Genomic DNA, 12780 nt, shown 5'->3' on the forward strand with positions numbered 1-12780 from the left:
CCAGTTGCACCAAAAATTGAGCAGGGAAGATAGTGTGGCGGATCTCCAAGTCCTTATCTGACCCTAACACTGAGCGATCCCTGACCGCTCTGCACAGTGCTGTGCGCCAGATCGTCTCCTGCCAAGGCCTGGACAAGTGAAAAAGACTCCAGGGACCCCGCCAGAGGAGGGCATTTAGGGAGTGAGGGTCACATGACCATGCAGAAGCTGGACTTGGTTCGCCTCGGGTAGACATTCCTGCTGAGAGTTGACGTCGGTCCTTCAGGCGATCTGAAGGAGATAGGAAGAGGAGTACTACACCCTGGGGAGACTGAGGGAGAAAGTGCTGGGAACCAAGGAATGAAGAGGGACAACTGGGGGCTAGCTGTTTCCTAGACTCCCTACGTCCCTCCTCCTTACCTCCCCAGTGCATGATGCCACCTCTGATAGCTGGTTTTGAGGTTCTGGTCCCCAGATTCTACAGGGTCTTTCCCTCTTCTCTCCCCTGTGGGCAGGTGATGGAGGGGGCAAACAGACTCCTGGCGCACCATGGCTAGCCGTGGGTTATTACAGTTGCTGAGGGACAAAAACAAAGATGGCCCCGTATCCCTTTATCAGTGCCACTCCTGGGCCTTCTCTTTTGTTACTTTTAGAACACAGTCCTCAGCCTTACCCACCCCTAACCCCTTCTTTAAAGTTGTAACTTTCCATAATCTTTCAATACCCACTTGGCTCGGAATGTAAACTCCCTGAAGGTGGGTTTGTTTTTTGGGTTGGTGTGGGTTTGTTGTTGTTGTTTTTTAGAAGGCTCTTAAATGTTTAAATTGAAATGCTAACAAAGGTTCATAATTTCATTAGCATGGGTGCTGTCTTCACTAGTATAGATTGCAACCCTCTCTACTTTAGCAGAGGGTCTTCATTAATTGAGATTGTGTCAAAAACCATCACCTTGTCCACCCCAAGCCCCCTAATTCTCATGATAAACTTTTAGAAACTTAGTAAGGGCTGGTCTTCAGGTGACAGAGCCAGAGTCCATCACTAAGGCTATACTCAAAGCCTTTCTTGTTTGATTGGTCCTGTCAGAATTTGCACACAGATGGCATAGTCTTTGAGAACTCACCTCTATACAACAGTGGGTCAAGTGGGACCCCAAGCCACTCCAAGGCATGCCAGTTTCCATACTCCAAAGCCCTATATCTCTTCCCAAACAGGAAACCTACCTGTTGGCTTGGGGACCATCACAGGCCAGGATATTGGGCTTCCCATCTCTGTGGACACCTGATCGATGTAAAGAGAGAGGCCTCAGACCTAGTGGGGGGAAAAAAAAAGCAACCCATATACAAGCCTCTGTTCATCCATAGTTTGGAAAATATCAAGGAGTGAGGGGCAGGCAGGTGAGTGGGCACTTGGGCATTGTATCATGAAATAGTAGCTAGGTGGTGAAGTAGATAAGAGTGCTGGGCCTGGAGTCAGGAACACCTGGATTCAAATTCAAATCCAGTTTCACATACTTTCTACCTGTGTGTGGGCAAGTCACTTAACTTGTCTGCCTCAGTTTCTTCATCCATAAAATGGAGATTACAATAGCACCTACCTCCCAGGGTTGCTGTGAGGTTAAAATGAAATGATATTTGTAAAACTCTCAGCACAGTCTCTGAAAAATAATAGGTGCTTTGTTGTTGTTCAGTCATTTTACAGTCTTGTCCAACTCTCTGTGACCCTATTTGGGATTTTGTTGGCAGATACTGATGTGAGTTGTCCTTTCCTTTTCCAGCTCCTTTTTTTTTTTTAAACAGATAAGGAACTGAGGCAAATAGAGCTATATGACTTGCCCAAGGTAACACAGCTATAAAGTATCTGAGGAGCGTAATAAATACTAATTTCCTTCAATAAGTTCCAATTTTTAAAAATTACTGTAAGTTTACAAAGTACTTTCCTCACAACAGCAATATGGGGTAAGAAATATAAGTGCTACCTTTTAGCAAAGAACCCAGATTATCTGTTGATTAATGGATTGGAGGCTAGGTAGAGGAAAGCTTTCCAGATTGTGTATGTGTGTGTGTGTGTGTGTGTGTGTGTGTGTGTGTGTGTGTGTGTGTGTGTGTGCGCGCTGGGTCACTAAGATGGAGTCACTGGGGAAAGGCATCCCAAGTCAGACAGGGTTAAGTGGAATTGTCAGGAGAAAGGATAAAATTACCTCAGGTGAACTTTCCCTAGGTGGGGAAACCATCATTGGGGTAGAGTGGGGTGGGGGCACAAGACTACTCAGACTCACGATCCAGTCTCCATTTGGATGATGTCATGGGAAGATTGACTGTCACCTCCTCCTCTTCCTCCCACTCAGCAGCTGATCTGCTAGGGCAAAGGAGGAGGGAGACAGACTGGGAGGGGAGTCCCCTCCCTTAACCCATTGCCAGGAGAAAACATTCCCAATAAGCTCTTCTGTTCAGCAACCCACTCATAACCACACCCTTAGTCTCTTTAGGAAAACATGGCACAGTGGAATGAGAAATTAATTTAGAGTAAGAGAACCTAGAGGCAGCTAGGCGGTGCAGTGGATAACGCACTGGCCCTGGATTCAGAAGGACCTGAGTTCAAATTTGACCTCAGACACTGGACACTTCCTAGCTGTGTGACCCTGGGCAAGTCACTTAACCCTCATTGCCCCACCCTAAATAAATGAATGAATGGATAAATAAATAAAAGAGAACCTAATTCAAATCTTGGCTCTGCCCCCTCCTATTCTTAGGCCTTAGGTAAATAATTGGCTTTTTTGGGTTTCATTTTCTTTATCTGTTAAAATGAGGGGCTTGGGATTGTTCATTTTAGCTCTAAATCCATAGTCCTATGAACCAAAATGATTGTCAACACATATTCTCCCAGGCATTCTCCAGTCTAAAGTCTGCTCCTCTCTGAAGTTCCACATCCTTGCCTCCCAGCCCCCCTGACCAGCCTGCTCTAACTCACCTGCATTGTATTGGGCTCTCTGCCTGACCCACCAGGATCTGGCCGGAGGGCTTAGAGTAAGAGGCCACAGTCATAGCCGGTGGCCTCACCCGGGTCAGTGGCTGGGAGGGGAAAAAAAAAAGAATGCGTGGTTTTAGGAACTCTGGCTATGGCCTAAGTCATATTCCCTGCAGCTCTTCTTCTGTAGGATGCACAGAGGCATTGACCCTCTTCTTCCTGGATGACAAATCAATGGAGGAACAGAGGGGAGGAGGGAGACAGACAGAGACAGACAGAGAGAAAACAGAAAGACCAGTAGTGACTAGCTGCCCCCGATCTGAAGGAAGGCTCGACATCTGGAAACAACTGAGACTTGATTCATTCCAAAACCACTATGGGGAAAATCCTTGTTCCATGGAGGTCCATGAACCCACAGATGATGAAAGCAATCAAGAATCACAGAGGTCATAACAGAACTAGACAGGGGGATTTTGTTCTAATAGGACTCTAGAAACAGATGGTCCAGCAGCACAAGTCTAAAATTAAGCTCTCCAAGAAGCAGCTGGGTGGCCCAGTAGATTGTACACTGGGCTTAGACCTGAGTTCAAATCCAGGCTGGGATCCTGACTAGCTGTGTGACTCTGGGCAAGGTACTTCACCTCTGTTTGCCTCAGTTACTTCCTTTCAGGGTTGTTGTGAGGATTGAATGAGATCATATTTGCAAAGCACAGTAGTACCTGGCAAACAATGGGTGCTATATAAATGCTAGTTATTACTGTAATCTTCCCCCTAACCCCTTCAAGGTGATGCCTCTATCTCTGTTAATGACACCACCATCCTTCCTATACCCTCATTCTCATCCTACATACCTTATCCATTGTCGAAATCTGGCTGTTTCTAGCTTCTCTCTGCTCCCACTAAAATGATTCTAGCTCAGGTCCTCATTTCTTCTCCTCTAGAGTATTGTAATAGCCTCTCACTAGTTGTCCTGTCCTACCACTCTATCACTGTGGTAGAGTGAAAAGACCAGCAGACTAGGAATCAGAGGACCTGGGTTCAAATTCTGACTTTGTTACTACCTATGACCTTGGGCAAGTAACCTCTCTGAGCCACAGTTTTCTCTTCTGAAAAATGAAGGTGTTGGACTAGATGACCTATAGATGTCCCATCTATCTCAAAATCTATGCTTCTATGGCCACATCTCAGGAGATATGCTGGAGACCATTCTAATAGGCTGGTTGTTAAATTTTTATTGTAGAGCACTTACACCTTGGAAATCATCAAACACTTCAAACTCAAACTTGATTTCTTGTTTAGTTGATTGTCTGGGCTTAAGAAAGTGATGGAGAAAATGTGAACAATACAGATTAAATTTAAAAGTGTATCAGGTGGGGGCAGCTAGGTGGCGCAGTGGATAGAGCACCGGCCCTGGAGTCAGGAGTACCTGAGTTCAAATCCGGCCTCAGACGCTTAACACTTAGTAGCTGTGTGACCCTGGGCAAGTCACTTAACCCCAATTGCCTCACTAAAAAAACAAACAAACAAACAAACAAAAAAAAGTATATCAGGTGTACATTTCCCCTGGAGAGCCAGTTGTTAAATATTTACTAGCATATCCCTGGCTCTAATTCAACCTCCCCACTGTGGCCAAGTTTTTTTCTTAATGGACTGCCATGATCATATAGCCTTCCTTTACTCAGAAGCCTTCAGTATCAAGAGGACTGATAATGAACTACGCTCCCCACCTCCTGGCACAGAGGTGATAGTGCAGAAGGAAACATACATGTTGGATATTGAAAATGTGGAGGGGGCAGCTAGGTGGCGCAGTGGATAAAGCACTGGCCCTGGATTCAGAAGGGCCTGAATTCCAATCTGACCTCAGACACTTGATACTAGCTGTGTGACCCTGGGTAAGTCACTTAACCTTCATTGCCCTGCAAAAAAAAAAAATACTAGCTGTATGACCCTGGGTAAGTCATTTAATCCTCATTGCCCAGCACCAAAAAAAAAAAAAAAAAAGGAAAAAAAGTGGGAAATTTGTTTTGCTTGAGATACACACACACACACACACACACACACACACACACACACACACACATCAAGGAGGTAGGAGGGAAAGAAAATAAATGCCTATTAGTTGAAAAATAAAATAAAAGCTAAAAACCCATTCAGTGATTCCTGGTTGCCTAAAGAATCAAGCTTCAGCTTCTAAACCTAGCATTCAAAGACTTCTATATGAATCTCCTTCTTACCTGTCCATGGTTTCCCTGCACATGCCCCTTTCATGTATTTTAAGTATTTTTTCAGCCTGGCCTATTTATTATTTGCACTCCCTTCTTCCCAAACTCTCCCATTTCTGTTGATTTGCTCACATGCTTGAAAGAGAGTCTCCCCTCCCACCTCCCTATTTCCCTTTCCTAATAATAATAGCTAACACTTATCTAGCCCCTGTTATGTGCCAGGCACTGTGATAAGCCCTTTATACTTATTTCATTTGATCCTGACAACCTGGAGAGACAGGTGCTCCCATTTTACAGATGAAGAAACTGAGGCAAACAGGGTTAAGTGACTTGCCCAGGGTCACACAGCTAGTAAATGTCTGAAGTTGGATTTGAACTCAGGAAGATGAGTCATCCTGACTCAATGCCCTGTGTTACCTAGCTCCTATCTATTGAAGGCCTTTTCTCCTTTTAAGGCATGATTCAAATGCCTCAAATTTCCATTCTGAAGCACCACATAGACTTACAGAATCTTGGGGATGAAAGGGTCCTCAAAGGTCATCTAGTCCAACCTATACCTAGCTAAGAAGGTCTTCTACAGTTAATTTCCGACAAGTGATCTAGAACACCCATAATGAGAAAGAAGGAACCCACTATAGAGTCATCCTGTAACTTACCAAACCAAAATACTACTCTCTGGATATCAATCCTGGAAACCTATGTGTGGTCTCCTGCTATTAGAACAGTAGCTCCTGGAAAGCGGAGACTACCTTTGCTTTTGTCTCTGCATTCCCAGCACTTAGCACCCTGCTTGGCATACAGTAAGCATGTAGTAAGTGCTCGTTCATTCATTCATTCATTCCCTCCCTCACTAAATCCACTCAAGCTACCCAACAAGCCCACCTAAGAAATCATTCACTAAACCTTTTTTTTTTTTTGAGGGGCAATGAGGGTTAAGTGACTTGCCCAGGGTCAAAAAGCTAGTAAGTATCAAGTGTCTGAGGCTGGATTTGCACTCAGGTCCTCTTGAATCCAGGGCTGGTGCTTTATCCACTGGGCCACCTAGCTGCCCCTAAACCTCTCTCTTTTTTTTTTTTAGTGAGGTAATTTGGGGTTAAGTGACTTGCCCAGGGTCACACAGCTAGTAAGTGTTAAGTGTCTGAGGCCGGATTTGAACTCAGGTACTCCTGACTCCAGGGCTGGTGCTCTATTCACTGCGCCACCTAGCTGCCCCCCTAAACCTCCTTTTTATAGATGAGCAAACAGGAGACGGCATAAGTGTTAAGTAACAAAGCTAGAATTTGAACCTGGGTCCTCTGACCCCTAGATCCCTAGCCCTTTCCACTTTCTCACATAGTTCATGCTTTGGTTGGATCCCTTCACCAGATAAGCAGGGGACAGGGGGGAAGGGAGGAGAAGAAGGATTTGTTAAAGTACCTACAATGTGCTAATTGATTTACAAAGATTGTCTCATTTGATTCTCACAACAACCCTGGGAGGTAGGGGCTATTTATTATTAGCCCCATTTTACAGTTGAGAAAACTGAGGCAGAGGTAAAGCAACACAGGGTCACACACCTATTAAGTGTCTAAGGTCAGATTTGTTTTTTTTTTTTTTAGTGAGGCAATTGGGGTTAAGTGACTTGCCCAGGGTCACACAGCTAGTAAGTGTTAAGTGTCAGAGGCCGGATTTGAACTCAGGCATTCCTGACTCCAGGGCCGGTGCTTTATCCACTGCGCCACCTAGCTGCCCCTAAGGTCAGATTTGAACTGGGGTCTTCTTGACTCCAGGTCCAGGCTCTATCCCCTGCCCCACCCAGATACCCATAGCTTGGTGAAGGAGGCCGGGCCAGGTAGAGCAGAGCCAGGCATTCTCCTGCTTGCTTTCGCCTAGAATGAGCTATGTGCCTGGGTTGTTGCCCCCCAGTGCACAAGAGCATAGGTCTGCTGAGATTCTGAAATATTACTTTTGTTCTAGGGTGTGACCAGTTAAGGTGAACAGGTAGGAAGAGAGAGAGAGAAATAAGGGGAGGAGACAAAGACACAAAGAGTGAATGAGAAAAAGGCACGGAGAGAAGGCAATGGGAGAAGAGCAAGAGATTTTCCCTCCTGCCACCCCCAACCATTGAATTCTTTGCATAACGCCGCCATCTTGTGGTCCTTTTTGTAATTGCGCCTAGCGACCTTTGAAGCTGTGATGGGTACCCACATCCATGAATGATGCTTGTACCCCTGGACACTTGTTCTAAATCAAGGACCTAACTGTCTCCAATTGGAATCTCCCCTGCTTGGGCCTCAGGGCAAGGGAATAGAAGAGAACAATAGTACCTGTGCAAACAAAAATGCAAATGAACAAACCCAGACAGTCAAGGTCAGGCCTTCAAGAGAACATCAATTCCTCTTTACCACATATGGTCCTTCCACTTCCCACCCTTGGGCTCCCTATTTTAGGGTTCTTCTCACCAGGGAGGGATCAGGATCCAGTCCTCCCAAGGTCAAGTGATTTCTCATAGAATCTGCCAGCTTGGCCACCAGCCTCTCTCCAACTGAGGGAGGCTCTTCCTAGTAAGGATAATGGAGACAGTTACTTGGAGCACAGGAGTGTTCTAGGAAATAAATGGATGAGAGAGGGAGGAGGGGCTATTGGTCAGTCTTTCTAATTTCTCTTCCCATAGTGGACAAATTCTCAATCGTAGCTACAGGAGGAGGAAGATCAAAAAGGAAAAGGAGATATGATTCCAGTCCTGGAAGAAACTTTAGGCTGATGGGAGAGATGGGACACCTCTCTCCTACTCTCAAACATACACATACATCAGAAGGGAGGGAGGGAAGAGAAAAGGAGAGGGGAGAGGAGAGGAAAAAGAGAAGAGAGGAGAGGGGAGAGGAGAGGAAAAGAGAGGAGGAGAGGCAGGGAGGGAGGGAAGAGAGGAGGGAAGAGGGAGGAAGGAGGGAGAGAGAGAGGAAGAGGGAGAGAGAAAGAAAAAGGGAGAGAAAGAGATTTAGACATCAGTGCTGGAGAATTGAAGTCAGGTGTGGTTTCTTTTTTTTTTTTTTTGGTGAGGCAATTGGGGTTAAGTGACTTGCCCAGGGTCACACAGCTAGTAAGTGTTAAGTGTCTGAGGCTGGATTTGAACTCAGGTCCTCCTGAATCCAGGGCCAGTGCTCTATCCACTGCGCCACCTAGCTACCCCCTCAGGTGTGGTTTCAAAGCAGCCTTTGCAGAGGAAGGAAGTGTGAAGCAGGAGATGAAAGGAAAGGTTAGGGTTAGGGTGGGGGCTCTTACCTGGCACTGGGCCAGTAAAGCCAGTGCTTCCTTATAGCGCCTCACAGCCTGGTCAGGCTGCCCCAGACAGGTTGCTGCAGCCCCCAGCCCCTCCAGAGCTTGCCATTGTCCCTTCACATCCCCTGAGAAAGGAAAACCTAAGGAGACTCCCATCCCTCTACACACATACTTCCCCAACATGTTTCCTACCTCATAGGGATGGGGCTTCAGAGAGGGGAGACTCAACTTTCCACACCAAGGTCCATGGACCCTCGTTTCACCTACCCCTACTTCGACATTTGGGAGAAAGGGTAAATTGACCTGTCACCAGCCTCCCTGCCAGCCAAATAATCTCACCCTGCCTCAACCAGGAGGCTCCCCAGACCTCTAGTACCCCCCACCCGCATCGGCTGACTTCCATCAGTGAGTCTCCCCCTGAAGCCAAAGGAAGTCCCCCCTGCCCCCCAGTCCCTCCTTACCGGCATCCTGTGCAGCCTGGAGGGCATGAAGGTAGTTGTCCCTGGCAGCCCCATGTTCCCCCAACTGACTCAGAGCAAATGCCAGGCCTCCAAAGCACTCGCCCTGCTCCTGCCGCTGCCCGGTGGATCCTGCCAACAGATTGCCAAGCACAAAGTAGAATGCCGGCTAGCAACAGGACTACCTGGATTCCTCTTCTCCCTCCCCTTCCTTGCCCCCCATAGGGTGTTATCATCCTGCCCCCAGCTCTGAGGCTATAGAAGAGGCAGTGTGATACAAAGCACATAGTAGGCACTTATATAAACGTTAGTTATTCTTATTTTTATTGTTTTATTGATGAAAAAAAAGAAGCCCAGAGAAGGGGAAATCACCTGGTTGAAGGTCAAACAAGTAGCAGAGCCCAGGTCCTTCAAATCCTGTGATTTCAGCCTGTGGGACCCAGGCTCCAGATTCTGTATCCTCAGACTCTTTGTCCTATGCCTATGGGCCCATAGCTCCCAGCTGCATCCAGCCTACCTCCTCCTCCTCCCCCCCTCACCAGGTCCCATCCCCTCTGCCCCATCCCCATGCAGCCAGCCAGGCCTTGAGCCTCCAGATACCCACCATACAGGGCAGCGGCTTTCTGGTGGAGCGCCTGTGCCTCCTGGAAGTTGCCAAGGGCATTGTGGGCAGCACCAAGATTCCGAAGCACAATAGCCTTGGCTCCTGGCTCCGGACACAGAGGTAGAGCCTGGAGGAAGCTCTCAGCCGCCAACGGGAACAGATGAAGTTGGGAATAGCTCAGGCCAAGGTCATTGTAGAACTTCCCTGGAGAGCCAGACATAGCAATGGTCACTGGGGGTCAGGTTGGGACACAACCGCTCTATTGACCGACTGACAGATAAGTCACGACGCCAGCATGCGTGGTTCACATTGTCAGCCCCTGCCCCCTGTCCTCCCGGCTCCCCCCATAGCCTTAATAAGTGTGAAACAAGTTCAGTAAGTTTATAGTATCACAGAAACTGAGCTGGAGGAGACCATTTAGTTTGACACTTTCATTTTACAGAGAAGATAACTGAGGCCCAGAGAAGTTCTGTGACTTGCCCAAGGTCACACAGGAGTGCTGAGCCAGAATCTGAACTCAGCTCCTGTGACTCCAGATTCAGCACCCTTTCCACTGTTACCATGGGTGTGAGGGTACTTGCCTTAGGCACACAAAATTGAGGGGTATAGAGTGATATACAAAATACACATCTATTATCCCACACACAGCAACCCAGGAGAGTGGTGGGCACAGGTCTATGACAGTGCTGCTTTTTGCCCCCAGTCTCACCCAGAAGCCACCAATTGGTACTCTTCTCTGCCAGCCTTCGGCTATCCTCTAGCACCTGTACCACTTCTCCCACCTTGTGATGGCTGCTCTCTAGCATGCATCCACCAGCGGCTCCTAGTGCCAGGGCTGCAGCCCAGGACTTTCCTGCCCGGGCATAAGCCTGGCCTGCTTCCCGAAGGCAGTGTGCTGCCTGCCCTGGGTGCCCCAGGGCCTGGTAGCAGGCTGCCATCTTCTTCCAGGTTCCCCCTTGGTCTCCCTGGGGCTGATAGTGGCCCAAGGCCTTGTGGTACCATACCAAGGCTTGAGGCAAATCACCCAAGGCATGGTAGGCCAAAGCCACATTGAAGCACTGGTCACCATGGCAAGTGCCCTTGACCTTTTCCTCCGGCTTGGCCCAGAGCAATAGCCTGAGGCCACGTGCAGGGTCCCCAGTCTCTACATAGGCTGCTCCAAGGTTGAAAGCACAGACCCGGAGGACCCTGGTGTCTCTGCCTCCCTGGGCCTTCAAGGCCAGAAGAAAGGCTTGATGGAAGCTAGCCAAGGCCTCATCATTCCGGCCCTCCCTCAGGGCCCCATGCCCAGCCTGGGTGAGGGTCTGGATACTGGCTTCCAGGTATTTCTCCTTGTTCTTCTTCTTCTTCTTCGTGGCTGGCTGTGTCTCAGTCCCTGGTCCCAGGGAGGTGTCCTCAGAGACAGGAGAAGACATAGAACTGAAATGATGGCAAAAGGAGTTGGTTAACCGACCACAATTATTTTTTTCCCCCTCACAATTACTTTAGATCAGTTCCATCCCTGGCTGGTCATAACCCTCAGGAATTTCCTCCCATGATCTAAATTGTCTTTCCCAACTGCAGTGACTTGTTTCTTATTCTTTGTCTGCTCCCTGGGAAAGTATAGGTATAAAGGAGTCCTGGAGTCAGAAGTCCTAGGTTCAAATCCTAGCCTCAAAACCAATTTGCTGGGTGTCAGGGTGAGAAATTACTTAAGCTCATAAAGTTTTACTGTGTGTTTTTTTTCCCCACCTGTAAAAATGTCTTGGTGTGAGTAAAGTTCTTTGTAAATTTCAAAATATCATAGAAAAGTGAACTTTTTTTACTAGATGACAGATTCTAAAGCTAGGAGAAACTTTAGGCAGCTAAGTGGCTCAGTGGATAGAGCAATGGGCCTGAAATCAGGAATAATGAATTCAAATGGAGCCTCAGACACTGGCTTTGTGACCCTGAGCAAGTCACTGAACCTGTTTGCCTCAGTTTCCCCACCTGTAATGGAGATGATAATAGCACCTACCTCCTACTTCCTAGGGTTGTTGTGAGGAATAAATGAGATAATATTTATAAAGTAGTTAACACAGTGCCTGGCACATAGTAGGTACTATAGAAATGCCTGTTGCCTTCCCTTCCTCCCTCTATAATTAACCTCAGTTTCTCAATCTCTAGTCTTTCCTCCCCACCCAGGTATCCTCTCTGTTTTTTGTTTTTGGTTTTTTTGTTGGTTTTTTTTGCAGGGCAATGGGGTTAAGTGACTTGCCCAGGATCACACATCTAGTAAGTGTCAAGTGTCTTAGGCCACATTTGAACTCAGGTACTCCTAAACCCAGGGCTGGTGCTTTATGCACTGCACCACCTAGCTGCCCCCTGTCTTCTGTGTTCTAATCATTATCTCTCCTACTGTAGTATTAGCTAAAAAGAAATCTCCCTTTGGAGCCCTACATGCTAGTTCTCCTTCTCCTTATTACCCTTTGTCTTCTCAACACTCCTTAGATCCGTCCCTGCCTGTAATAACCACAAAATGGTAGGGCTGGAAGGAACCTTAAAGATGACCTTGTTCAACCCCCTTGATTTACAGATGAGAAATTTGAGACACAGAGAGATTAAGTAAATTTCCTCAGATTGCCCAGCTAGCAAATAATTGAACTGGCCTCACCATCTCCACCCCACCCCACCCCCACCCCTTTCCTCCAGGACCTGATCCAATTATCTTAGAACCACAGGTACTTCAAGGTGAGGATCACATTGATTTTGCCTCTGCTTCCATAAAGGACTCCCCACTACAGCAGGGAATAGCAGGGTTGAGATTCAAAACCAGCTCCTCTGATTCTTTCCACTCTATTTCATCTCACTGCCTCCAACTTACGTTATTTTCAGCTTCCCTTACACCTTGGAACCTGAATATCGTTCAGTCATTTTTCAGTTGTGTCCGACTCTTTGTGATCCCATTTGGGGTTCTCTTGGTGAAGATCCTGGAGTGATTTGCCATTTCCTTTTCCAGGTAATTCTACAGGTGAGGAAAGTAAGGCAGCCAGGGTTAAGTGACTTGCCCAGGGTCTCACAGGTAGTGTCTGAGGCCAGATTTGAACTCAAAGTTGAGTCTTCCTGACTCTAGGCCCCCACTGTGTCACATAGCTGCCCAAGTATACCGAAGAATAGAACACAGTATAATCATATATTTCCTTAGCACCTCTCCAAGGAGCTCAGCCAGTTATTTCACCCTGCCTACACTCAAAAGAGGTAGAGAGAATTCAGTCACACGGTTGTGATGACTCCCAGCCCCTTGCAACTTCCCTTCCTCAGGAGAAAGATTTGAAGA

General features: G+C 47.3%; 1 protein-coding gene across 1 annotated transcript; it reads right to left on the bottom strand.

Moving 5' to 3' along the window:
• Nucleotides 1-127: 127 nt before the first annotated feature.
• Nucleotides 128-12462, bottom strand: TTC24 (tetratricopeptide repeat domain 24). Its single transcript, XM_044002986.1, has 11 exons — nt 12328-12462; nt 10195-10904; nt 9486-9689; nt 8885-9013; nt 8427-8548; nt 7607-7705; nt 2947-3047; nt 2255-2331; nt 1200-1287; nt 400-555; nt 128-270 (listed from the first exon to the last, which is right to left on the bottom strand). Exons 2-11 carry the CDS (start codon nt 10898-10900, stop codon nt 189-191), a joined length of 1764 nt encoding a protein of 587 aa, XP_043858921.1. The 5' UTR covers nt 10901-10904; nt 12328-12462; the 3' UTR covers nt 128-188.
• Between the last annotated feature and the right edge of the window lie 318 nt (nt 12463-12780).

Source organism: Dromiciops gliroides, chromosome 4, assembly GCF_019393635.1.
Source record: "Dromiciops gliroides isolate mDroGli1 chromosome 4, mDroGli1.pri, whole genome shotgun sequence".
Lineage (NCBI taxonomy): Eukaryota > Metazoa > Chordata > Mammalia > Microbiotheria > Microbiotheriidae > Dromiciops > Dromiciops gliroides.

Excerpts from the sequence above, each read along its gene's own strand:
- TTC24 (XM_044002986.1), bottom strand. The coding sequence starts at position 10,900 with ATGTCTTCTCCTGTCTCTGAGGACACCTCCCTGGGACCAGGGACTGAG. Across the intron at positions 8,549-8,884 it reads CCAGGCTGCACAGGATGCCG|GGGATGTGAAGGGACAATGG; the intron begins GTAAGGAGGGAC and ends TTCCTTTCTCAG. Across the intron at positions 7,706-8,426 it reads CTTTACTGGCCCAGTGCCAG|GAAGAGCCTCCCTCAGTTGG; the intron begins GTAAGAGCCCCC and ends TATCCTTACTAG.